The following is a 27,243-nucleotide window of genomic DNA, read 5'->3' on the forward strand; positions in this document are numbered from 1 at the left end:
CTGCCCAGACAGAATTTTTGAATGGAAAAAGAATAAACGTCCTGGGAAACCTGGGTATATGGTAACCTGGTGCAGAAGTTATTTTCTCCGTAAGAGAGGCAGAGACAGAAACATTCTGTTTAGAAGCTGGCTAAACATTCTTTGCTTTAATTAACTAGAGTTTGGGAAGAGAAAAATCTGAAGCAATGATGCAGGGCTTCCCCTGGGAATCAGGAGACAGGTGGGCTCCACTGAAACAAAGGAGTATTGTATTTGTTTGTTTATTTTTTGCTTTTCTTATATATTTACAAGATTATGAGCATACATATACATGTCAGTGCTATTAATAGCAATACAATAGCATGGGCTTTGCATGTGTGATTTATAAGGGTGATGGGATCAAACCTCATGACTTCTTTAATCTGGGTTAGGGATTCCTCTGAGAAAATGTAGGTTTAAACTAAATTAAACAATTGGATCAGTTTAGATTTCCTTGCTCATGTTATTATATTTCCACAACACAATTTATTATCAGCAAATGCCCTCACAGAGAACATGGCAAACAGCTGTAAAGCTAGGGAGTGGCATTATGCATGTAGGAGGCATCATTTTAATTGCACAGAATTACATTATCACTTTCATAGCACTAGAAGGATGCCTTAGCAATATACACAGTCTATGGTCATTGCCAACATAAAATGCAACCTCCATACAAGTTTTGTCAAAAGGAAGTCTTACTGTTGAAATCAGTATTGTTACAGTAGGACAGCAGTGCAAGAAGATGGATGGTACTGGTGTCAACACCAGAAAGACCTAGGTTTTACTCCCATTCATGTTATACACGTTTCGTGCAGCTTGATGCATGTCATTTCCCCCTCTTTGTACCTTTGCTGTTTCTCACACCATTTTCTTGGCTTGACTATTCAGAACAGCAGGCCCCCAGGACAAGGACAAGGACTGTTGCCTCCCAAATGTTTGCAAAGCAATGCAACAAAAACAGTCTTTCAGGTTCATGACAAAACCTTTCAGTCCTCTCATAAAGGAGAAATGCTAGTATGTGGTTGTCTCCCAGGTGATGGGATTTCAAGCTCCTTTTGCCAGAAATGCACATGATGTAGTAGATTAGTTTTTGGTTTTGTTTTTTTTGGGGTTTTTTTTTTGGTTGGTTTTTTTGGGGTTTTTTTTGCATAAGTTACCAATGAAGGCTTGATATCTGTTTTTCACCTGTAACAGGAAACCACTGCAGCTGTAATTCAGCCATTCTGGCAAAGCCTATGTCTATTTACAATTGTAGAAGGTAGGAAGAGACCTCAAGAAATTATTTAGGGGTCAGAAATATTTGAAAGTTTGCATATTAGATCTGATATATTTTTCCCTGCTTTGAGGTTCCATGGGCTGGAAAGAACTTACTGGGAGCTGAGAGATGCTTTATCTGATGACGACACTCTCACGATGCTATGACTACATGCCATGCTACATATGCCTTTCAAACACGTGTCTGCAAATTATCATGTACACTTGCCTCACAAGCTTTTGTCCTTGGGTCTAGCACCCCCCTTCTCAAACATGCCCAACAAGACATAAATGATGCCTTTTTCAGCTGTGTTTAGAACCATCAGTGCTAAAGACTCAGTGACCTCCACTGGCATCAAGGCTTTCTTAGCCACCTACCTAGGAAGCTTTTCCTTACATATGTTGCAGAAACTGTAACTCTAGATACTATTTAAGCTCCCTGCTCCCCTCTAAGCATTGAGAGTTACCTACTGCCTTTCACCGAGCAACTACCTTTTACATATTTGAAGACTGTTATCATGTTTCTTCTCAGTCCTCTTTTCTCTAGATTAAACAAATAGTTCTTTCAGATTCCCTCCAAGGTCAGTTTTTAAAGAATTTTTGTACTTTTTGTTGCTCTCAGGACTTTCCCTAATTGTCCATTTGCCTCTTGAGTTTAGTGACCAAAGTGAATCAGTCCATTTTCCAGTTTGAGACCTCACCAGTGCTGAGTAGGAGTGGAAAAATTATTTCACATCTTTCACCTAGCCGATTTCAGCACAATACTTGGTTTTCCAAAGCAAGTATGGCGTTGTTAATTCTTAGCTTGAACTCTTCCAAAATCCCCAAGGCATTTTTGTGCAGGTCTTTTGCCTTGCTGGCTGCTTTCCATTTAGGGGTTTATTCTTAAGTGTAATAGTTTACACTTAACTAATAAAATAGTTTCTTAAAGCACCAAATCCTATTGTTTTCAGACCATTTCTTCAACTGAGCAAGATACTCATCCTGCCAAGGTGCTTATAGATCTTTCTCTACAAATTTGGTAGCCATGCTTGATATGCCATCTTCCAAAACACAATGAAAACAGTGAATGGTATGAGTCCCAGGAAGGGCATCTGTGGAACTGCTTTCTGTAATTCTTCCACTTCAACAGTGAACGGACAATAATTCCTCTTCTAGTATTTTTTTTTTCAAGCAGCTATGAGTTCACCTTACAATAGTTCCGTTTTAGCTCGCTTACAAGAAATCACAAGAGACTGTGTTGAAAGCCTTGTTCAAGTCAAGATATGTAATATCTATTGTCCACAAGACCTGCTACTTGTCAGAGGAGGAAATTAGCTTGGTTCAGCATGATTTGTTCCTGGCAAATCTTTCTTGGCCTCTACTTATCATTTCATTATTTCCCATACACAAAAGAAAACTTTGTTTAATTATTTGTTTCAATATATTTCCAGCAATTCAAGTTAGGCTGTTTTCTCTGCCTATATTCCTCAAGCTGCTTTTCTTCTTTTTTAAAAATGCATACTGCAATCACCTGTCACTGGTCTTCTGTTCCCCAGGTGCTGTGGGTAAGGGTCCCTCATGGCTCTAGGATTGCTTCAGCCAGTTTCCCATGTGGTCTCAGTTGGTTTCTGTCAGGTCTGGCTGATTTGAAAATAACTGACTTACTGAAGTAGTCTGTTATGTTCTTTCTGTTATTTGGCCTTAGACATTAAGTCAACTGATAATAGTTTATTATTTCTGCTGAGGAGTGAGAGGAAAAAGACATTAATCACTTTGACTTTTTCTGTGCCACCTCTTACTAGCTTTCCATCCCTGTTGAAGGGTAGATCATTTTTTGGCCATTGTCTTGCTCCATCTTCTAACACATAGAAATGCTTTCTTGTTACCCTCTCTTTCCTTTGCTAATTATATTGAATTTTTTGCCTTGTGAATTCTGATTTTATTCTTACAGGCTCCTTTTATGCTTTGATTCTTATCCTTAGTTTGCTGTAGCGTGTGGTCACATTGGAGGGCTAATGAGCCACTTAGATTTAAACAAGTTGCTACCTGTAAGCTGGGGCACAGAAACCAATGGTGTGCCTGCTGTGGCTCTGCAGCTTTCTTTCCAGGGTCCTTCTCTACCTGCTCATGCATTTATAGATGTTTCCTCGTCATCTTGTATTCCCCATAAACTACCATTTGTTACAATTACTTCTGGACTCATATTACTGATCTGCCAACCTCCTAGTTTAAAGCCTTAGACAATTGAACCTTCTCTTCCCACTTTTTTCCCTAGACCCCACTGGCACTCAGCAGTTCCTGAAAACTCACCTGAGCCCTCCTGGTGACTCCACCTTCCCAACCACACGTTAATTTCCAGTGTGCCAGAGCCAGGGCCTTTGCCTGGAAGAACTGGAGCCTGTCAGAGCCCCTGCCCCCTCCACTATCACTCCCAGGACCACGCAGCTGTATTTGACTTGCCCATGGTCTTACCTGGCAGAACCATTAACACACATTCAAAGAAGCAGTAGAGCTTCTCTGTGAGAGGGCCAGGTGAGGTACAGCAACCTTAGCATATCATCTTGAATTTAGGGTTTTGGTGGGCAGGACACCTCCTTGGGTATCAGACTGAACAGCAGAAAGATGCCTCTTCCTCTCCTTTCCATAGAAAAGAATCACCAGCCATAAATACATTTTGTTACCTCTTGGGTGTGATTGCTTTGGGATGGGCTTGGGTTAGAATTATCTGTAGTTTAAGGTTTTGTAGATTCTGTTTACTTGGTTTGACACAGTTAATATTTCAAGTGAACATTTCAAGAAGTTGATAGGCTCTTCATTCAGAGCACTTTATATGTCTAGCACCAACTGAGTTCAGTTTCATCTGTGATCATTCAGCACTTCTGCAAATTAGACCACAAAATGTCAATTCAGATACCCAGAAACTAGGAGAATGAAATCTGTGGCCACCTGCAAGAAGCGTGGTTTAACTGATTTATCCAGCATCATACAAGAACTATGTGGCAAAGGAGGGACCGAATCCATTCCTAAGGCAGAGTTCAGCTGTTTTAACCAAGAGCTTATCCTTTTTCACATGATCCTGTTCTGTCATTTACTGCACATCTTCCATTTGCTGAAACAAATGTGGAAAAAGTCCTGTAGACAGCAGTCTCCTCCACTATGTAGTCCTGACACAGCTCCAGAGCAGCTCCACCCTGAAAAATAAATGTGGCTGAGATCCCATGGAAAGAAAAGTATGCAATTATATACTTTGCATATGCATATCCAAAGGAGAGGAAGGAGAAAATAACACTCCTCATTATGTAGTATTGATTTTGCAACCTAATCCTCATTTAAAGCAGATTTTATATGTGCAATTATCTAGCTTTTAAAAATGCAAACAGCAAAAAAAAAATAATATCAAAACCCCTTCCATTGTGCAGCATCATGTTGTTGTAAATGTCATTAGGGCTGAAGCCTTTAGCTTTACCGCAGAGCTCTGACACTCTGAGCTAACAGGAAAACTGGTAAGAGTGGTGGGTTGTCATCCATGTGCGGACAGGAGGAATATCAGACAAATTTACTTTGTTGGGGGATTCACAGGTATTTGCTGACAGAGGAGGACTGGTGGCAGAGGGTGAGTGGGGGTGGGGAATCCAGAGAGATGCACTTTTATTAGGTCTGAAGTACATGATTCTTCCTGTTTACTTCCAGCACAGCCCATTCAGCTTCCTACTATTTTTCCTTCTCCTAGTCTTCTTCAAAACTGCCTTTTCTCCATCCTAGTCTCTTTCCATCCAGCCTTACTTCTTCCTTTCCTCTTACCCTCTCTTTTACATCTTCTCGTAAAGATGATGTAAAAACTCTAGTCCCAGTTTGAGAGCACCACATCACAGTCTCCTCCACATTCCACTTGTCCCTGCTCTGGTCTGTGGCCCATGCTCTACCCTGACAGTACGTACCACTTTTCCTTCATTTCTCAGCTCTTGTTCCCTTTCAACCCTTCCTCCAGGGCAACCCTGCCCGTGTGTCCAACAGCCAGATACTTGAGGGGCCTATGTACAAGCTTACAACAGCCCCACCTATCAATACTATGTCCTTCACTTCAGCTTCGCTCACTCATCTGCTTCCTTGAGACCAGATGACTTCTGGTATTTCACTGTTACGATGCGGCTCCACCAGTCAACTCTTTGGAGTATGCCTGGAGCACAATCACTGCCATGACTGCAGAGCCATGAAGGTATTCCCATGCAGGCTTTGTATTCCCTAGTTCATCTGCTGTTATCTCAAACGTATAGTGCTCAGCTACAAACCTTACTGTGAAGGTGAGTAAATACTAGGGCAAACAGGCACGTATCTGTATCTGCATCTTTATACCTGTCTGTAGTTTATAGACAAAGAGCAGTACAAGCAAACAAAACCACACTTGGCAGCGTAACTGCTCTTTCCACAGGCAATTCCTGTTTTCTGCTAACACCTCTGAGTATCTGTCCTGATCTGAAGTTCAAGACAGCCAAGATCCTAGTCCTAAACCTGTGTTAACTTCTGATTTTAGTTTGATATTGTGCAATGTATCACAGCTAGAAATTAAAGCTTTTATTAAAAGGAGAGAATTGGCTTTTCTGTGGTACAGAGTACTTGTTTCAAAACTAGGTATATTCCATTAGAAGAAAGAGATCACCAAAGCACAACATAGTTGTGCTTAGAGAGGCTATTAATGGCAATTTTGAGGTTTTAAAAGTGCAGTATTTTTTCTGTCATTTCCCCACTTAATCCTGCCATGCTGGGCTAACTTCTTTGTCAGAAGTCTATGAGATATTGCATGACATTTTTTAATTCCCTAAAATATTTGCAACAGCTTTTTCACAGAATAGGTTCTGTATTTACATATGCAGATAGAATGCATGAGGACATATTTTTATCTTGTGCTTTATTAGAAAGTGATATTATTCATTAGTGCTCCCTGTGCTGCTCTCTGGCATAGGGATGGATGTGAAAGACACCAAGATGCAAAGAGGACAGTTTGCCTTTGTAGCATGCCTAGCCTCCAGCATGAAAAGTCATGACCCGAGTCTCTCAAAAGTCAAAAGTTCACACTTGTTACTTAAAAATAAAATAAAATAATGTCTATTAGGAGAGCTTGTATTTCCTCACAGAGTGTTTAGGGCATGGGCACTGCATGTTTTTCAGACCTTCCTCTATAATCGTGTGCTTTAAAATATTAAATGAGAGTTTCCTATGGTGTTTGGATACTTGTGGTTAGCACTTTGAGGGAAAAACAAACTTGTGAGACTTGAGGTAGTTCATACCTGGTGGACACACTACATCAGTAGTAAAAGTCAGAAAGTATTAGGAACTCCTGTCCCACAAAGATACGGGACATCGCAGGTGTATGCAGTGGTCAGCCCATGAGTGAGTGTGCAAAACTATGTGTAGGCATGATGCACAAGACCAGATGTCCATACGTGCATAGCATTACAGACATGGATAGATATATAGATAGACAGTCACTATACCTGTGTTGCTAATACGCATGAGAGACCCTCAGGCATACAGATCTCATTTAGTGAATATATATAGGAACGCCTGTCTGGGAGTGTGTTTATTAGATCTCATGCTCAAGTATTTCTGCATGTGTGAGCAAATCCCAGGCACAGATGTGAGTGGACTCAGGTTAGTCTTATGTTTGTGGGGCCCTGAGACCCAGCATTTAAGTGCAGGTGTGGGTGGGATTCACAGAAAAGGGAAGGAGAGTTTGTTGGCCACATGCAGATGTGTATTTGTGGGGCTTGCATGTGGACTGTAGTTAGAAACGAGTATGAATGGTGAATATAAATATATCCCAACTGAGAATCAAATATTGGCATTTGAAAGCAGCACTAGATATTTCAGTATATAGACTTGGGGATTTGCATAAAGTTCTGCATGCGAGAGCGAAAGACTTCAGGAACAGGGGCTGGATGAATACATTTCCTCTTTTCTGGCAGAGGAGCATTTTAAGCAGGTAAAGCATTGGTAGAGCGGCAGGGCGTAGGGGTTTCATGTTGGGGGAAGATAACAGAATGGCTCAGGCGTGACTGTGCCACCACTGGCAGGGCGCACTAGCAGGGCGGGAATGGCTGTCTGATCGTGTGTGTGCGGCAGGGCGGTATTCCTGTCTCCACTGGGGACCATCACTTACTATTTGGATTTCCTCTGGAACTGACTGGGCGCCTGTTCAGAACAAGGAAGAAGCTCAGGCCAGGCAACACCATATCAAAAAACCACCCAAGCAGAGTAACCCAGGGAGGGCTTGTAAGAGGTAAGCACCAACAGGCAGTAAATTATACCCGTCAGCTGACTGGCAATTACTGCCTGAGCACTGGGGGGGTGGGAGTTTGGGAATATGCGTAAACACTTCTGCATAGGCAATTCATCCTGAGCAGCTGATAACTTGTAGCAGTACACAAACCAGCTCCTAGCACCCACATAGGCTTTGTTGTGCCTGTAGGGAACTACCCAGAACTCACACCTGCTTAAGATGAGGAAGGGCCAAGCACTACTAGTGCTGGCTGTGCTGCAACTCATGATGGAAGGTGTGGGGAAAAGCTTTCAGTTAGTACCTGGGATTCGTTCCACCAGCTACGTATGGTAAAAGCAAGCGACCCTGCTTGTTGGTGTGCAAGGGCATGGCTGGGGTTCCCAGGTGAGATGCTGAGGCCTCTCTTGATGTGCTGGGGCTGGTATTGCATAGATATTTAACGTTTTTTTTTTTAATCACGGTATCTGCCTTCTTCCCTGCTTCTCCTTGAGCCACGACACAGTGGTCCTCTTCTCTCATATCTTCTTTTCTGACAGCTGACAGGGCCAAGTGATGAGGGCTTCAAAACCTTGGGCAGAAGCTCAGCACGAGCTTGCTCTCCTTAAAGCCAGCCCATGTGTTGGGCGCTCAGGGGTACGTGTGAGTGTGAGGGAAGGGGGTACGCCTGGAGGGACGCGTTCCTGCTGTGGAGGGAAGAAATGCTGTCCAAACCAGCCTGATGGACCACCAGGCTTTCCAAATGCCCCTCTCTGCCGGGTGCAGGTGGTTGCAGGCTTCCAGCACAGCCACAGCTGGACACCAGTGCTGGACGTGCTGCTGACAGGGGGTGTCTGTGTCGCTGACCTTGATGGCTGCGTGCAAGTACAATGCCGAGGGCTGAGCACTGCTGGCTGGGACACCTTCGCCCAGAAGCTCCCTCGCCGGGAACACCTGGGCATCGAGGCCAGACACCTTCCAGCCACGCAGCTTTACCTCAGCCATGCCGCCCCTCTGGCCCCTACGCCCAGCCACGCAGCTGGGTCCCATCCACCTGCGCTTCTGTCAGTGGGCGATAGGCACCCAGAAGCGCCGGGACGCGGAAGGTTCTGGAAGGGCTGCGGTGCCCCACGTGTGCAGCCCCGGCCCGCCACAGCTCCCCCACCCAGGTGCGTGGGGACGATGGCCGCTGCGCCGCGGCCGTGGGCGCCGTTGGCTGGGTGCCAGGCGCAGGGGCCCCCCGCGCCGCCGGCGCTGTCCTCCCCCCCCCCGCCATGTGCGGTCTCGGGTGTGTGTGTGCGCGGAGGGGGGAGCGAGGGGGCGGACACAGTGGAAATTTCCACTCCCTGCAGCAGGCACGGCCGCCGCGGCGGGAAGGGGGAAGGCGGGCGCAGGCCCCGAGCCGCCGCAGGGGGGGAGGCGGCGCCCGTGCCGCGGCTCGGCCCGCCCCGCCCGGCTCGGCCCGCTCCCCGGCGGCGGGTGTCCCCCCTCCCGTCCCCTTTCTCCCCCGGGCCGGGGCGGCGGGGCAGCCCGCGGGCGGGCGGGCGGTAGCGGCCCCCCGGCGGGCGGGCGTGTGCGCGGGGGAGGCGGCGCTTGGCGCGGGCAGGGGGCGGCGCGGCGGAGCCTGCGTAGCTGCCGGCGCCCTTTAAGCCGCGCCGCCCGCCCGCCCGCCCGGGTGTCTGTGCAGCCTGGGAGCCGCGCGGGCAGAGCCGCAGCCAGCACCGCCTGCCGCCGGGGACGCGCCTTCCTCCTCCGGTTCCCCTCTCTCCGGCATCGCCGCCGCCCCCTCCTCCCCACCCTCTGCCCCGCCGCGTCCCCGCTCCTACCGCCACAGCCAGCTCTAAGATGCCCCGCTATGAACTGGCTTTGATCCTGAAAGCCATGCAGAGGGTGAGTGAGGGAAGGGAGGACGGGAGGGAGGGAGCCAGGTGGGACCTGACAGACCCCCGCCCCGGCATCCCCTCGCTGCCTCCTCCTCCCCGCCGCAGCCGCACGGCCCGGCCCCGGGCGCTCGGGGGGCGGCCCGGCCGGCCCCTTCCCCTGGGGCGAACCCTGCCCTCCCCGCCCGGCCCGCCGCGCTCCGGAGCGGCGCTGCGCAGCGTGCTTCGTTCAGGCTGCCGTGTGCCTTCCTCTGCCCTCTCTCCCCTTCCTCTTTCTGGCTTCCCCCCGGCTCCCTCGGCGAGTTTGCCTGGTTGCTGCCCTAGAGCCGCAGTCCCCCCCTCCCCCCTCCCCTTTGGTCCGCAGGTAAGCAGATCCCGCGCTTAGCGAAATAGATGCATTTACCCCTCTCTTATCTCCCTTCCCCGCCCCTCGTGGTGCCAGTGAACTTAGCCCTTGCCTTGCCTTTGCACACCGATGCCGGCGCGTCCCCCGTCCTCCCCCGCAGCACCAGCGCTTTCCATGGCCGTGTGCTCGCCCCCCCACTCCCAGCACCTGCCATGGCCGCGCTGGGTACCGCGCTGGGGGTCCCGTCGCCTCTGGGAGGCCTTGCGGTGAGCTTTGGTGGGGGAGAGCAAGGACTCGCTCTGGCAAGCATCCCCTCGTGGGATGGCAGCTCCCTGCCTCTCCAGCCCACCTTTCTGCCGGGGAAGTCTCAAGAATTATTTCCCCCCCCCGCCGTTGCTAACACCAGTTGAGCTCTGCTGATACGGCTCGCCGTATTGCCTATGGGAAGGGTTGCTAGCCGTTGCCGCTTTTTTTTTTTTTTTTTTTTTTGGCGGCGTGATGATAAGCCGTGGCGTGAGCAAGTGAGGCTATATGATGCTCTTTCTGTTTTATAAGAGCTGAATCAGTGCGGGGTGTGTGTGTACTTGTGCGTAATAATAATAATAATACAGAAACATCTCTGTAGATGGGACCCTTTATTTGGAAAATAATAGCTGATACTGGTCCTTCTCTAGTACCTTCTATAGCCTTTGTTTATCTGCTACTTGCCAGCTTAATATGCAGTGCTGGTGTTGGAATGTAGCAGCACTTCTGCTAGGCTGTAACCCTTCTGCTCTGACCCAGCGTGGACATGCTTGCTGTTGCATTTAACCGTAATTTAAATGAACATGTATAGCTGTCATAGAATAGCAGGAAGCTAAATAGTATTACTGTGTTTCTTTTGTAGTTATAGGAGCATGTCTTCATGTATTACATGTGCGACACATACTAGTACATTTCCATTCATTTTACATGTACCATCCACATGTCAGGGTTGGCTTTTTTTTTTTTTTTTTAAACTTGGCTTAACTGCAGAAGCTGTAGTAGACCTCAGGTGAGTCCTCTAGTGGAGAAATACAGCAACAGAAAAATCTGGTGACATTGCTGCACCACCTCACGGAGCAGCATTTGCTTTGACAAAACATGCTGGCTGCTTTTGGGCTTGGGTTGTCAACATGGTAATTTTATTTTTTTCCATACCCCTCCCCATCAGGGTATAAGCCACAGGTAAGGTGATGAGATGCTTTTTGTATACATGCTGTTAATGTGGGAGGTGCATTATGCTGTGTGGGCAGTGTAAATGCAGAGCAGGACAGAAAGCATAGCAAGTCTGACATAATACTGAGACTAATAAACTGACTACTCTGAAAGGATACCATGGAGTGCTGTCTGGTGGAAAGGATCTTTGGTTCCTAGAATCTGACACAGAGATGCAGGGATAAGCTTTTAGCTGTAAGATGCTTCTAATGAGCATCGATGCACTAGGGATTTAACATCTGCAACCTTTTCCTCTTTGAAGTTTGACTGCCTGGTATATTCTTCCCTGATAGATGTATATTAAGGTGTTCTTTAGCTTTGTGATTTATGTTAAAACACTTAAGTTTTGTCTCAGGTGTACCCTTGTTGTAACTCTAAAATTTAGATTCTATCTCTAGATGCTGTTGTTGCTGTTGACAGTACACCAGATCAAGGTGCTTTTTTTGTGTTCCAGTATCTTGCTACTGCTGCCTTTCTTGTGTAATGAGAACACTTGAAAAAAATTTCTGTAGTGGTTGTAAGCTATACGGTGCTGCTGAATCCTGGCAAAGGGGTTGCTCTAGTGACCCCCATAGCAGTGCATAATCTTGACTGTAATGCTAACTTAAATTAGTCAAAGGACGGACACCTGAATATGGGGTTAATTAAGCAGTCTGAAATGATAAGGTGACTGCATAACTCCTTCCTGTAGAAGTCTGAGAGATCATACACAGTCCTGAATAAATGACATTGCTGTTTAACGCTAGTGCTTCCTGAGGAAGCTGCCCTGGGCAGGTGTTCACTGTCCTGCCATGATGTCAGTCCCTCTGTGGTGGCTGTGTGCTCTGGTGCCCACTTTAGTGTGAAGGCTTGAGCAAGTGTTGACTTTTCTCTTGCTGTCTGTGGCATCCTTCCTCACCTCTGACGGCTCCCTTGCCTTGAAAAACAAAAACAAACAAACAAAAAAAAAAAAAGGCAGACCTTTGCTGCCTGGCTTTCTTGTGCTTTAGGGCTGTTGTCAACTTCTCTGAGCTCCCTGGCAGCTTGAGCACAAGCCGTCTCAGAGCTACAGGCCAGTAGACTTTCACGGCTCTCTTCAGAGGTAAACTTTGTGATTTTGTGGGGTTCCCCCCACACACACTTAGTTTTAATAGTAGTTACCTTGGTATTTTCATAGGTGTAGGCAGAATAAATCCCTCAAATTCACTTTTGTTGCTTTAAACTCTTTTGCTCCCTAGTACTGGTTGTGTTCAAGCCGGGGATCCCGCCTCATTTTTTTTTCTTCCATGTGGCTTCTGCCGTGAACCATGGAGTCTGTTGTGCAGCTGGTCTCCTCCCTACACAGCTAGCCTTGACATGGTTACAGGGCAAGCATGACCCCTCAGTCCTGCCTGGTGCTCCCGTGTCCCTTTGCTTCTTGGCAGACTTCCTCAGAGTCTCTTCAGCTTTTGTGTCTTAAAAATGCAGCACCAAAGAGTTTGCGGGGTGTGTGTGTGTAAGGAGGAAAACTCTTAGTTTCAAACTCTGTCACCAGTTGTCTGCATGTACTTTTCACAAAAGCTTGTGAGTTTATTCTGATGAGCAGCCATTCTTTGTCCTGTTTTGTAGGTAGGGTATGGTCATGACATGTAGGTAGGTGATTGACATGCACTAGAGATACTGCATTTGTAAATTGCCTGTGGATGGAGTTCTTGATCAGCAGAGGCTCCAGTCAGTGTTTTTCAGGAAAACAATAATAAACCCTCCTAAAATACTCCTAAAATAAAGAAATCAAAAGCTACTTCTCTGTGGTATCGCTATATTTGAAGAGTAGCTGCAGTGAGGGACTTGGATTGTGTTACTCTGTGTGAGTATGTGGAAGAGATGCTTTGGGAGAAGGCTGGAGTATGAGGCCAGTGAAGTAACTGGAACTTGGGGTGGAAATAATGAATTTTGCTCGTGTGTGGCTTTCAACCCTCCAACATGCAAACAACAAAATTTGTATGGTGAGCTTGGGGAGTTTGATGGCAGACTTGTTATCAGTAGTGTACAGATAGATGTATGTAAACAGCACGTTTGGCTAACCCCAAGGGCCTGAGTCACGGACTGCAGTTGTAGTGAAGGTGCAGAATGAAGACAGTTGTTTGTGCTCTAAACTTTACTATTCATAGCAAAAGATGAGTTTCTAATTATTTCCAACTTTCTCCCAGAGGAGTCACCACTGGCTTTCAGCAGGGGGGTTATGGCAGAGCAGGACCTTCAGCAGGAAAGGGTAGTGACCCGCTAGTGATTTAGCAGTTGTTGTCGCTTGCTGGAGAAAGGAGAGCTCTTCAGGGAGGCTTCTTCCCTACCCTCCTCGTCCTGCGGAAAGTCCCTTGAGAGCCTGGGGAAGGAAGTGGGGGGGGAAAGGGAAGGAAGAGCTGGAAATGGCTTCCTATTGCTCTGATGCTGTTTTGCAGACTGACCGCGGGGCGGCAATGTGAGACACCCGCCAAGGAGAGCTGGCAGCCGGCGGAGCCTAGGACAGACAGAGAAGGTGGCGATATTCCCATGCGGTTCTTGCTGCTGCTCGACTCTTGCGAGCTGGGACACCTGTCTTCAACAAAACAACTTTGTAACTGGAACTGAAGCGAATGGACAGTTTGCAAATGCTTTGTTAGAGTATTTCACTAAAAATGAGGAAGCGTGTCAGTATTTTATTAGCAGCGTACTCTTCTCCCCTACTTAATGTGTAACAAAGGACAAACATGTCATAGTCTAAAACCTAATTACCTCATTTCAGCAAATATCTGGACTCGGGGACCCATCTACCCACCTCTGTAGTACTGCAGTGAATCTGGGCTCTCAGTTTGACTGGCACGTTCACGCAACGTAATTTGTCTCCAGCATCTGTTTGTTGCCTTTGGAGTGGGTTGCCATGTTTCAAAAATTCCCTACCTGCGGTGGAGATTGTTAGCTATTTTAGGAAAGCCGAAGTAATGGGCAGTAGTGTTGCTTGACATCTTGACTATTACACTTAATTGCTGTGTAGGCAGCTGCAGCAATTGGGCTTTTGATATCTTAGTTGCTAGGAGGAAGCAGGGGGAGAGTGAAGAAGGCAGTAAGCAGGCAGATACTGTTTTTATTTATTGCCTTTCCTTTCCGGTGAACCTACCTGTTCTTACAGTTCAATTGTACATCTTTGCCACCCTGCTCCCCTACTTAGCAGGTTAAAATGACAGAAATGTTTTTCTCTGTTTTCCTTTGACTTTTTTAGTAGGCTGAAACGGGCTCCTCTTCATAGTATTATGCATAGCAGGGAAGGACCCTTGTGTTGGGGGTGGTCCTGGAAAGAAGGCCAAAGATCTGGATCTAAAAGCCAAAACTGGAAAAACCACATGATCTCATGCTGACTGTCCCGTAGGAGTCAGCTTTTTGTTTTCTGTCTTAAGCATTTCCATAAGAATAACTTGATTTTGAAGTGTGAGATACAGACAGCATTTGAGAATGATACAGTCTTGGCTGATGCTTGCCCCTTTTCAATCTTAAGACTTGAGAGTGGTCCTCATCTAAGTTTCTGCCAGGTGTGGGATATGTGGCTGTCTTGGGTATGTGGGGAGGTAGAGGATTATTCTCTCTTGCAAAATAGTTTGTCTTTTTATAGCAGATAGTTGTTAGCTAGGTGGATTTGGCAAAGTCGTCCAAAGTGAGTGCTCTGTTGATGTCAAGAGTAAAGACTTTGAAATCCTCTTGGTTCATGCAGGTTTCCGCAGCGTATCAAGTGATGTGCTTGAGTGTGTGTAATGGCATGCCCTGGGTTAACTCTGCCACTCTTGGTCCCTAGTCTGTAGGGTTGCAAGCCTTGAGTGCTGAGGCTGAGCTGTGGGCAGGTCCTTGTGTCCATGCTGGGACTGGCAGATTTCAGTGAGATTTGGCTAGCCCCTCTTCAGTGGGCAGGAATGGTGGCTTAGTCTTTAAAATACTTTTTCTTTGCCCCCGTTACCTACTTAGCAATGTGCTCTTCTCTCTTGGCTGTGTCTCTCTCCTCCTTTGTTCACTGTATGTATGTATACATGTGGATGCATCATGTATATGAACAGGGGGATGCTTACAAACTTCATAAGGGCAGACTGTCTGTCTGTTAACGTTTGAAGGAGGGAGAACGTATTCTGATAAAATAAAATTATTGCTTTCCATTGTTGTAAAAACCCTCAAAAGCAACTGACACTTTAAAAGATGTCCATCATATCACTTAGAATAAGCTGTTGAACTAATTCAAGTATGAACGTGTGTATATGTTTTCTTTCTTCTAATATATCATATATACCATATTTTCTAATGATGGAGCTTTTGCTTTCTGTGCTTATTCAGTGGTTTTCTCCAGTTCCCTTGTTCCAGGCTCATAACGCTGGCAGTTTCCACCCAAAGATTATGTTGGTGGTTGTTGATTATTGATCACGTAACTTATCTTGCTTTTTGTGAGACTCCAGCCAGAGCAGGCTGCTGTAATTATTTGAGCCACAGCTGCCTAGACCTCCTCTGCTACAAGTCTGTGCCAGTAAGAGATTTTACATCTGTTACAGAAGAGATTTTACAAAATTTCTGGTGATGTGCTTCTAACAGGGTGGTAAAGTTTGACTTCCCTGTCCAGAAAACTTGATTATGTGCTCCCAGATCCTCTACAGATATCAAATACTTGCCTATTTATGCTTGTTTTACCCATTCTCTTGCTGTTGCTGTTAGTGACTAAGTAATTCATCAAGTATGGCTTGTGTGGAAGCAGTTGCTTGATAGAGCTGCATATACCAGCCTCTGTGCTGCTTATCCAGGGGCAGCAGGAGCCACTGGGCACTAGGCTGTTCCTTTCAAAACTGCCTGCCCAGTGGACCAGCAGGAATATCTCTGGTGTGCATTCTGTAGAAGAGCTGATAAGAAGGTGCTAGGGGGAGTTGGATAGGGTAATAAAAGGGAGGACAGATACACAAAATATAACTATTTTATGCAGAAGTGGAACAGGAAAGATGGGAAGTAGAAATATGGAAAGTAAGGCAAGATCGGTGTAAATGAAGGACCTGTGCTGTGGGAGCACTACTGCAAATAGCGGTGCTGGAAATGAGATACTAAAGAAAACGCATCACCCCTGGTGAGGGGAGGGGGAAGGGAAAGAAGCAGATGGAGTAAAGGAAAGGTCACAAACCCTAGAAACAGGATTGTGAGGAACTACACAGGAACTATTGTTCTATTTCTCGCATCTTTTTTTAGTCCTAGTTTGTCCACTTGTAAGCCAGTCCTTGTGCTTCAGTTATGCAAATATTTAAGGAATAATAATTAAAAACAAAGGTATATGCAGAGCATGGATGCAGAAGGGGAATGTGTTCAGTGGAGTTGATGTGTTTGAGACTACTAGAAAAATCAATGTTTGGTAGCTTTTAATAAAGGTAATTACAAAACTTGATGTAGACTAGCTAGTTGTTTTATAACCAAGATAACTTTATTTAAGCCTTGTTTTAGAGTCTTAAAAATCCCCAAGAAGAATTAGAAATCTTGTAAGAGCACACTGCAGAGCAGGAAGCTTAGAGGGCCTTGAACTTAAATTCTAGGATTATGTATGTCCCTGAAACTTCTGTCTTGCCTTTCAATAAAACTTGTGATGCTTTATGTTCTTGTAAAGGTTGTGGGCAGCCATAAATGTGTTGGATACTTGGGGAAGTCCTAAATTAGCTAAAATGAGTCTGGTTTTAATTTTTTTTTATTCTCCCTAGAAATTCTAGGAAGAAGTTATTCGTAGTATTTTGTCCGGTTGCATGTGACTAATGCTTCTGCTGCTCCTTTGTTATTTCCCAAGTAATTTCTGAAGTCTGTACTCTCCTAGCCAAGATCCTCTTAAAACTGGGTGAACCAGCATGTTTTTCTAGGCTAGGAGTGGAGTATGCCAGTTACATCAGTTACTGCTGAATGGTGATAATCACTAACTGGATCACATCTTTGTACCTTGCAGCTGAAGAAAAGGTCATCTTTGGCAGCGGTAGAGATTTTACAAAATTTCCTGATAGTGTGCTTCTAACAGGGTGGTAAAGTTTGACTTCCCTGTCCAGAAAACTTGATTATGTGCTCCCAGATCCTCTACAGATATCAAATACTTGCCTATTTATGCTTGTTTTACCCATTCTCTTGCTGTTGCTCTTAGTGATGAAGTACTTCATCAAACTAGGTGAATAGTACTTATCAGTGACAGTGAATATGTTTGCACTTCTCACCTTTAGGTTGCCACAAAAAGGAATTTGAGTCTTTGGCCAAGTGTCCCTCTGCAGTTTCCAACTTAGTATGTTAGCTGATGTGTTGACACGCTTACCTGGCAGGGAAAATTTGGCCTGGTGCTGCATGATACCAGAATTGTCTACTTTTTACCGTCTCCTGGAGGAGACACCCCCTCCCATCTGCATTAAAATGGCTTGCTTTCCCTGTTGCCCTCTTGTGCTCTTTAGTAACTGTTGACCACTTGCCTCCTCGGTATCCTCTGTCCTCTTCTGCTTCCAGTTCCTGTGTAAAAGGAAGAGTGTCATTGTGTCTGCAGTTGCAAAGAAAAGCGTGTTTTCCTTGCTGAGGGATGGAGCTGCATATAGTGACAACCCGTATTTGAGCATCTAAGCCTCTGGTAGTCATCTGCTTGAGTTATGGCAGAGGCGTGAATGATTTGGCTTATTTGCCAGGGAAGGGTAGCCCAGTTCCTCAGCAGTGCTGAGCAGCAGCTGAACCTTCTGCTCTCTTCAGAGAACCCAGATAACACCTGTCACCTGTGTAAACATAAGCCAATTTTTTGGGCAGACAAGGGGAAAAGTAAGTACTTGCATACATGTTTTCTTTAAACTAGTAGTCCAAGTTAAACTTAAAGTCCATCAGCTTAAGACCCAAGTAAGATGACTACAGTATGTCTAGGTGTGGAGAAGATAGTCTTTCTTCATGGTATCTATTTTAACAAATAAAAAGGAACCTTCTATCTCCTCTCATCTGTCCCCAGCTTAACACCCCACCCCACCCCCTTGTAGGTGTTTGGAGTTTCTGAAGAAGTGGAAGCCAATAAATCCACTGTTCCTGACAGTGCTGGGGACTGACTCATGGGGAGAGAAACCATCCAAATGTGAATGCCACAGGCAGTGGTATGAAGTGGCTTGCTGAGGCACTGCTAGTGATACTGGTTTCAGAAAACAAGCTACCCTCCTCTCCCTTTGCAATTAACGGTACTGGAGCTTCTGTTTTTGTGGAGTACTGAATAAGGACACTGCTAGAGCTGCATCCTCTTTCTTCTGCCTTCTCTCCTCTCCCCGCCCCCCCCCCCCCCCCCCCCCTTAATTTCTGACTTGGTGGGAGACCTAAATAGGTCTATACACTTGGGATGGGGGGGTGGGAAGAATGGTTAAAAACAAAAACAACTAATTGATTTATTACTCTAACACTGTCAGTCACAGTGCCCTTCGGCTTCAGTTGGCCTAAAGTACTCCAGTTTGCTTCTGTAATAGTTCACAGTAGCATTACATTTCCAACTGGGAAATGCAGTGTAGTTCTTTTTCTGCTGCTGAACTGCATGCTGTGAGGTTACTTATTTCTCTCATGTCTCCTTCAGCAGTCCTTTAGAAAAGAATCGAGAAGACTGTGTTCTGGAGCAAGCTTCTCTTTCTGATGCTGCAGTAAAATGAAGACCAGAACTGGAGCGATTCCTGAAACTCCAGACAAAAAAATAATAAATAGTGTTATATGTTTGTAACAACTCCTTTGAGTGACTGACTTGAACATTGCACCTCAAATTGGACCTTTACGGTAGTGATGGTTTATAGAGTTGTCTCTGTGGCACTTGTGTTCTTCAAGGCCAGCAGATGTATTGACGCAGTACCACTTTGGGGCAGCAGAGCATGTGTGGCAAACAGGTTAGTCGGGTTGCTGCTGGGTCAGCTCACTTGGAAATGTGGTACTCTTCTACTCCAGTCTGTTGAGCTGCTGGGAATGCCAGTCCAGATCTTAACTCAAGTTATTTATTAGATGCTACAGGCCAACTTCTGCCTCTGAGCTTTCCTGCTTCCTACAACATAACCGGTTTGTCTCAGGTGGGTTTCCTGCTTGGCCTCTCTGCTCCAGCTCCTGGCTTACAAGGGAAGGTCCTGAAACTGTGGTCCTGGATGTTTAGGGCTCTCAGCAGCTGGCAGGGCTAGCCCCTCCTTTCTCAAGGGCATGTACTACGTAAGAATAAGTTGGTGTGTATCAGTTACTCCATGAAGGACAATTGTGCTCCTTTTTTTTTTTTTTTTTTTTGTGTTCTAGAGTGCTGCAATAAATGGAACAAAGCTTTTCCTATGTTTTTCCCCCTGAGAGATGGGCTGCCTCAGACAACCTTGTTTTTACTGTGGAGAAGTGGACGGGTAGGAACTTGCATGTCCGTAGCAGGTAGCCTGCAGTGTGAGCAGGCCAGACAACACACTTGAGGAGCTGGATGTTGTACAGGCCTGCTCAAGGCATAAGACTCTTATTCTTTTTTTTTTTTGTCATTCTTCCCCCCCCCCCCCCCCCCCCCCCTCGGGAGAGCTATTGTTAATATTTGCATGTATCTGTTGAGCCTGACAATCTGGGTATACTCCTTCCATGCAAGTGAGTTGTTGAGTAGGTAAAATGCTATTGGTATGAGTTAACGTGCCCCTGCTTGAAGAAGATGAAGAAAAATGTTCTTTCTAAGAAAGAGCCTCAAAACTACTGTGAAAAAAGTTAAGTATGTTCTTAATTTGCTAACAGATGATAGCAGTGGACATTCCTGTGTCGTATGTGGGTGTTTGCATCCCCAGACTAACCCTTAAAGCAATGGTCATTGGGACTGACTCTTAAAGAGAAAAGGGAAGTCAACTGAGAAACTTCCCATCTGCTAAGAAGAGAAATAGGTTGAACAGAAAACAAATAGTTGCTTTAGGGCTGGAGCAGTTTGATTATGGCATATTAAAAGACACATCTTATTAGAAAAGCACTGTGGAGAAAGTTTTCCTTTAAAACAATCATAAAAATTTCTCCTAAAAATCCCACCCTAAATCTGCTTCACATTAGCTAATATCTCTTCAGGGAATTGCTTGAGACTTTTTTTTTTTTTCTTAAAGAACAGGCTGCCTGTTGGAGCGACATATGCATTGTTTCACCAAAGCTGTAGCCCTCTATCTTCAGACAAGAGGGAAGCACATCATTTTGTGTCTTTGATATGATCCAGCCAGAAAACAGCCTTAGGGGAAAAAAAAACTTCAGTCCTTGGCAGCAGTGCTGTCTTTCTGTCTTTTTTTTTTTTTTTTTTTTTCTCTCAGTGCCACAATGTACGCTGTTCTAATAACTTGAGATTAAACTCACATGGGGCATCTCAAAAGTCCTTCTTAAGACTTGAGGTCATAACTTGCTGAAAGTTCAGAGGGACGAATCTCATTTTCGTAATGAAAAAAAGTTCCAGGGTTATTTTAGAATTAGGTCTAATAAGAAACTGGTACAAGAAGCTACTTTAGTACAGTAGTTTAGTAACAGTGCAGCAAATTTGTAGCAGCTACTGAAAGCTTTCCACCTTCCTGCTAAAGAGAGCTAAACCCTGCAAAATTCAGATGTTGATTACAAAGGTGATGATTAGGGTCTCTGTAGACTGGTTATTTCAAATGCATCATCTGGCTGTACCTTCCAGTGGAAAATGCTCAAGAAACTCAATGTATTGTTTATTTTGGTTAGACTGAGCCCACTGTAGTTTTGCAAGTATCCTTATTGGGAAATGTCATGATTTATTCAAGAGAAGCTGTCTAATACTTGCACTTTTCAGAGTGCTTGAGTGTGCTTGTAACAGTTGTGCTATGAGCTGGGTACCTCTTGTATCAACTAGATGTAGCTTTAAGAATATTTTTTTTTTGTGATTCATAGATATTACTGTCTAGTATAGTTTGCCAGGTCATTGATTAACCTACAGGGAAGATGGTGGGATGTGAACTGAAGTTCAAGTCTGAACATTTTCAGTAATAAAAGAGGGGATAATATCAGTTATTACTATTTCTTTAGCTTGCATGTTATTCTAATATTCTGTGTAGCAGTTTTTCTTTTTTGTCTGAGTAAAATCGCTTCTTACCCTTTCATTACAATATTTATAGTTTTGGTATAAACATTATAATGTAGTTGCATTTGAAAATATAACCAAATATAGTAAAAGATGCAACAACACTGAAGTGTTGCTCAAAAGTGCTTAAAACTAAGAATAGTACATTATACCTGTATCTGGCATCATATGGTTGGAAGTGTTTATAATTCTGTGTTGGATTACACTAATAGACTATTTAACTACTGCTGCATTTGTGGGTGGGAATAAATGTGAATTCTTCTGTGGAAGAATTTAAAATATATCTGTGGTTTGAGGCTTATGAGCATGATAAATTTAGCACACTACTGTAATCGGTCCATTTTGTGCCATGTCTCCGTAGTCTCTCATTATTGGCTGTAACTCCAGCAGAATGAATATCTGTATTCTCATGTGGGTTTGTGGTGGTGGTGGGGAACCCTTATTATCTTTTTTGATTCTGAACTACTCTTGAAAAACAGCCAGCTTGTACAAATAACATGATTGTGAATTTCTCCTTAAGGCTGAAGTTGTGGTTTGCTGTAAGCTATGTTAAAAATACATTTGCCTTGGAGAAGTGCACTTTTTTTTATATCAGCACTGTTGCTGCCTTCAGTAATGCACAAAGTAAGGCAGAGGGGAGGGAGTGTGTGATTTTTCAAACTCAACTATAGTTTTTATTATTGTCTATCTGAGAATTTTTAATGATTTTTTTCTTTTTTTAAAACAAAATGAATAAGCTACAGGAATGCTAAACAAAAACCCACCCAAATACTGGAATACGTTATCTGGGTGTTTGTACTAATCATAGATGAATTACTAGGGAAATGTGAGTTTCAGCATAGTGCCAGAGCACTTCTGCAAATGAAGTGGGAGTGCCTGAAGCTGATGCTTGTACAATTTCTAAGGCTGGTAGGCCTTATGGTCACAAAAAAGATTCAACAAGGTTTTTTGTTGGTGGATTTTTGTTTGGGTTTGTTTGTTGTTTTGGGTTTGTTTGTTTGGGTTTTTTTTTTTGGTGTGTGCCTACATTACCTTTACTGGTGGGTGGGATAGAGGAATGGAGGCAGACCCTGTTCACTACTTCTCTGTAATAATCTTGAATACTGAAGAGTTGTGTTCTGATCATTAGACTAAACAGATTCTTTGGTTTGGTCTTCTCTTCCTTTGCTGTGTACATTCGATGTAGGAAGTAGAACTTTGTCCAGCACACTCTAAATCCATTGAAAGGTTTCAGATGGGTATTGGTAAATGATACCTCCCAAAGCATAAATAGGAGATAGAGGCATCCTGTCTGTGTGGCAGAGGTAGGAGCCCCAGTGTGCAGCCCTTCAGACCTCCTTCCTTTCCCACCTGTCTGGTTGTCTGCTAACAGTCTTTTTATTATCCCCTTCCCTCCACTCTGAGTGCTTCAGTCCTGCTTGCCTAAATGAGTACCTGTTTCCTGACATGCTTTGATAGAATTGGGTGTGATTGGGGCTTGAGGAATGGAGAGGCAGGGTATGCTTTGCCTCAAAACCTTCTGTCTCTGATGTTAGTGATCCTCTTCATGCTTGGATGCAGATAGATGGTGCTGGCAACAGTGCTCTTTGTCATCCTGGCAACTGTAACTGCTACCAAAATCCATCTGGTTCTCCCTCCTGTGTCTAAGGTGCTCCCAAAAAATCCTGAAACCGTGTGGGTATCAAAAAGCACACTGCAGACAGAAATATTCTTTAGAGTATCAGATGTAGTCAGATGTCAGGTGTAGCTTTGCTTTTGTCACTTGCTTGAATGGGACTTTTTTTTTTTTTTCAGTTGGATTACATGGGATATGTATGAAGGACTTCCAGAGAAAAATGTAACCCTGTGATTATCTGTACCCCAGGCAGGTGCAAACTCATCTAAAACCTGTGGAATAACATTGATTTTTCCAGCTGATCTTAAATTTATGTTGTTTTTTGACAGCATTGTGACTTCATTTTGATTTTTAGCTCTAGCAGCCAGCTGGTGTCTCAAGTGCATGCACGTGATGCCAGAATCTATCAAGATTTGTGGGGTGCGGTGCTAGTAATGCTCCTTAGTGGTTGTTTTTTGTGTTTTGGTCGCCATCCCCCCCGTCCCCCCCTAGATCGCTTGATAGAGGAAGGCTTGTTTAGTGTCTTGAAGCAGACTCGGGCGATTCTAAAGTAAAGAAAAATAAAATGTCTGTTCCTTACCTTGGTCTGGGGAATTGGGGTCATTTAATACCGCAGAATTGCTGCGTCTCTTAAGGTACTTGTAAACATTGAAGTTGATTTGTAAAAGGCATTACTACTTAGTTCTACGAATACTTAATTATGTGTGTTACGGTTTGCATAAATGCAGCAGGAAATATAAGGGGGAAAAAAAAATCTGTGGTGTTCAGTCATTGTTTTACTAGACTTCAAATTTTTTCTCATTACTTCATGAAATTCTTCTCTAATTCAATCTTTGTCTTTTGTCTTTGCTGCCTTGCAGGGTTGGTACAGTAGGCCTCACTAAACTTAGCTGCAACTAAGAATTTCTCCTACATCAACTGAGTTAAGGCTGATGCTCTTGTGGAATGTGGATTAAAAGTGCGTGCTAAGTTCCAAATTTCCATTTGAGAAGCGGAGAAAGTAAATGTGCCACAACCACCAGCATCAGGACAGCAAACCAAGGGACAAAGAATTTGATCCACAGTGTTGATATATGTTAACTGGTTCACGTGTTGCTTAACAGACGTTTGCTGGGGGGCGAGAAGTGGACGTCAGCTGTGCGAAGTCATTTTGTTTACAGAAATGAGGGCTTCTTTGGAAACAGCAGACATTGCCATTGTGGCACTGTACTTCGTGCTTGTAATGTGCATAGGTTTTTTTGCCATGTGGAAATACAATCGGAGCACCGTAAGTGGCTACTTTTTGGCAGGGCGTTCTATGACCTGGGTGGCTATTGGTGCATCTTTGTTTGTGAGCAATATTGGAAGTGAACATTTCATTGGGCTCGCAGGATCTGGAGCGGCGAGTGGATTTGCAGTAGGTGCATGGGAATTCAACGCCTTAATGCTTTTGCAGCTTTTAGGATGGGTCTTCGTTCCAGTCTACATCCGGTCGGGAGTGTACACCATGCCTGAATACTTGTCCAAGCGTTTTGGAGGGCATAGAATTCAAATATATTTTGCAGCATTGTCTCTAATTCTTTATATCTTCACCAAACTCTCAGTTGACTTGTATTCAGGGGCACTTTTTATTCAAGAATCGCTAGGTTGGAACCTCTATTTGTCAGTTATCCTCCTTATTGGAATGACTGCACTGTTGACTGTGACTGGAGGTCTTGTGGCTGTCATCTATACAGACACCCTTCAAGCTCTGCTTATGATTATTGGTGCCCTCACACTTATGATCATAAGTATTACGGAGGTTGGTGGGTTTGAAGAAGTTAAAAGAAGGTACATGTTAGCGTCACCAAATGTTACGTCTATCTTGTTAACCTACAACATTTCCAATACCAATTCCTGCAATGTCAACCCAAAGCCTGATGCTCTTAAAATGTTGCGTGAGCCAACAGATGAAGATATTCCCTGGCCTGGATTTCTGTTGGGACAGACCCCAGCTTCTGTGTGGTACTGGTGTGCCGATCAAGTCATAGTTCAGAGAGTTTTAGCTGCAAAAAACATTGCTCATGCCAAAGGATCCACTCTGATGGCAGGCTTCTTAAAGTTGCTGCCAATGTTTATTATAGTTGTCCCAGGGATGATTTCACGAATACTGTTCGCAGATGATATCGCTTGCATTAATCCGGAACACTGTTTTCAAGTCTGCGGGAGCAGAGCTGGATGCTCTAACATAGCCTATCCACGTTTGGTGATGAAACTGGTGCCAGTTGGTCTGCGGGGACTGATGATGGCTGTGATGATTGCTGCACTAATGAGTGACTTGGACTCCATATTCAACAGTGCTAGCACCATATTCACACTTGATGTCTACAAACTCATTCGGAAGAGCGCGACGTCTAGAGAACTGATGATTGTAGGAAGAGTCTTTGTTGCATTCATGGTGGTTATAAGCATTGCCTGGGTGCCGATAATTGTAGAAATGCAAGGTGGTCAGATGTACCTTTATATTCAAGAGGTAGCGGACTACTTGACCCCACCGGTGGCTGCTCTGTTTCTTATGGGTATCTTTTGGAAGCGTTGCAATGAGCAGGGGGCTTTCTATGGTGGAATGGCCGGGTTTGTTCTTGGAGCGATACGGTTGATACTGGCGTTTATCTATCGTGCTCCGGAGTGTAACCAGCCGGATACTAGGCCAAGCTTTATCAAAAATATCCATTACATGTATGTTGCAACAGCTCTGTTCTGGATCACTGGCATTGTGACCTTTGTAGTAAGCCTTCTCACGCCTCCACCTACAAAGGAGCAGGTTCGGACGACCACTTTCTGGGCAGTGAAAAACAGGAATGTGAAAGAGAATGCTGCAAAGGGGGAGCTGTACAAAGTGCAAGAAAAGAGCATCCTGAAGTGCAATGAAAACGCTAACCACATCATTCCAAATGGCAAATCGGAAGAAAATATTAAAAATATTAAGCCAGAGGATATCAATCTTCTGGTTACTTGCAGAGATGACAGCAACCCAGTGATTTCTGTGAGTCACTCTGAAGTTGAGACACCAGTTGATTGTTACTCAAACGGACAAGCAGCTTTGATGGGGGAGAAAAAGCACGAGGAAGAGACTGATGATAGAGACAGACATTTGAAATTCATAGATTGGTTCTGTGGCTTTAAAAGTAAAAACATGAACAAGAGAGCTCTTCGGGAGATGGAGGAAGAGACTGTTTGTTTACAAATGCTGGAAGAGACTCCAAAAGTTAAACTATTACTAAATACTGGACTGGTCTGTGTCTGTTCGCTTGGAATATTCATGTTTGTCTATTTCTCTTTGTGAGTGAATAGTGAACTTTTAAGGGTATGGCTAAACATACAGAAGTTGATACAGGTCTCTGGAGATTTTGTTTGTTTTGCGTTTTTGGTTATTTGGGTTTTTTTTTCTTTTCAAATAACAGTAACTGCAACTGAGGCATTGTTTACGCTATAATTGTAAGATCAAATCAACTCTAGCCTATGTAGAGACCATTTGAGACATGTTGTCCTATCTCTCCTGAAAGCAGAATGTGTCATGTGATGTCTTTTCCTTTTTTCCCTTTTGTCCTCCCCCCCCCCCTCCAATTGCAGTACTAACCTTTTGTTTTTCCATGTATACATGTATAAATATACCAAAGGCAGGCAGGTGGCTGTGTTTTAAGTCAGGCGGTTACAGAGCTCAGTCAGCATTAAGGTGATGCTAACAAGTAATCATTTACCAGTGTGTAAAATCTAAATGATTAAAACTGTGTCAAAATATTTTTTTTTTTTAAATGTAGGGCTGTGATGCATATTGCTGTGCAGTTGTTCTTTGTAACATAGCTGTATTACTTTTGCCAGTTCGGCACTTTTTAATTTTGCTCACTGCTTCTAGGTTTGTTTTGTTGTTTTGTTTTTTTTTCAGTTTCTCATTTTTCTTATGGCAACAACAGGAAGATATTTTGTCTCATCTTTAGCACTTAAAACATGATAGCTGTTAGAGCTTTCTTTTTTTTTACCTAAGAAAATTTGCCTTTTGACTTCTATCCACTGTAAATTCCATTACTGAAAAGTTGCTGTATTTAAAAAAACACAAACAAAAACTAACCAAAAAAAATTCCAAACCCAAAAACCAAACCAAAACTCTGGAGGTGATAAGACTGGCAATGGAGGAGATGGGGAGAAAAGAAAAAAAAGGAATGCTTTTTATTTGGGTTTTGTACTATATTGAAATAGAAGAGTACCTATTCAGCTTCTTCAGTCTGCAAAACCTTAGACTATAATTAGGGTTAGCCTCTTCTAGAGAAAAAATTGTACATAGGTTCCATCATGGGGAGAAAAAGTGTGAGACTTCTAATGTCTTCGCTTTGGTAAGCACACTGAAAAATAACTCTGCCTCTGCTGTGTATGTCTAGAAAGAAATACTCTGCAGCCCTACCGTTGCTGTGTACTGAGCCTGTAAGGCTAGAAAAACAAGTGGGAAGACAAGAGTAAGGGGAAGTGGGGAAAGAAGTGGAAGTGGTCCTTATTCTCCAGAGTCCTTTTGCCTCATGTCTTCTCCCACTTCCCCTTTCACCCTGTCAAACTTTTTTTTTTTTTTCCCTCTTAAGGAATGACTACTGAGGGATTTTG

At 44.2% G+C, this 27,243-nt stretch overlaps 2 protein-coding genes and 1 long non-coding RNA gene across 4 annotated transcripts in view; 2 read left to right on the forward strand and 1 right to left on the reverse strand.

The window, feature by feature from the left end:
- Nucleotides 1–246: 246 nt before the first annotated feature.
- On the reverse strand, nt 247–5,786 carry LOC121083995. The gene is made up of 2 exons (XR_005826545.1): nt 3,727–5,786; nt 247–2,994 (listed from the first exon to the last, which is right to left on the reverse strand). It is a non-coding gene; the product is annotated as an uncharacterized LOC121083995 (long non-coding RNA).
- Nucleotides 5,787–9,285: 3,499 nt separating this feature from the next.
- SLC5A3 (solute carrier family 5 member 3) lies at nt 9,286–27,225 on the forward strand. Of its 2 annotated transcripts, none has more exons than XM_040585007.1 (2): nt 9,286–9,397; nt 23,493–27,225. In XM_040585007.1, exon 2 carries the CDS (start codon nt 23,795–23,797, stop codon nt 25,934–25,936), a length of 2,142 nt encoding a protein of 713 aa, XP_040440941.1. In that variant the 5' UTR covers nt 9,286–9,397; nt 23,493–23,794; the 3' UTR covers nt 25,937–27,225. The 2 variants fall into 2 exon arrangements, with proteins under 2 accessions (XP_040440941.1, XP_040440942.1); XM_040585008.1 differs by lacking the exon at nt 9,286–9,397 and adding an exon at nt 15,920–18,828.
- The window catches only part of MRPS6 (mitochondrial ribosomal protein S6), a 47,048-nt gene continuing 29,122 nt past the window's right edge, over nt 9,318–27,243 (forward strand). The window contains exon 1 of the mRNA XM_040585009.1: nt 9,318–9,397. Coding sequence (XP_040440943.1) covers nt 9,353–9,397 — 45 coding nt within the window. The 5' untranslated portion in view covers nt 9,318–9,352. The remainder of the gene's footprint in view (nt 9,398–27,243) is intronic.

This window comes from Falco naumanni, chromosome 2 (assembly GCF_017639655.2).
Source record: "Falco naumanni isolate bFalNau1 chromosome 2, bFalNau1.pat, whole genome shotgun sequence".
NCBI classification, from domain to species: Eukaryota; Metazoa; Chordata; class Aves; order Falconiformes; family Falconidae; genus Falco; species Falco naumanni.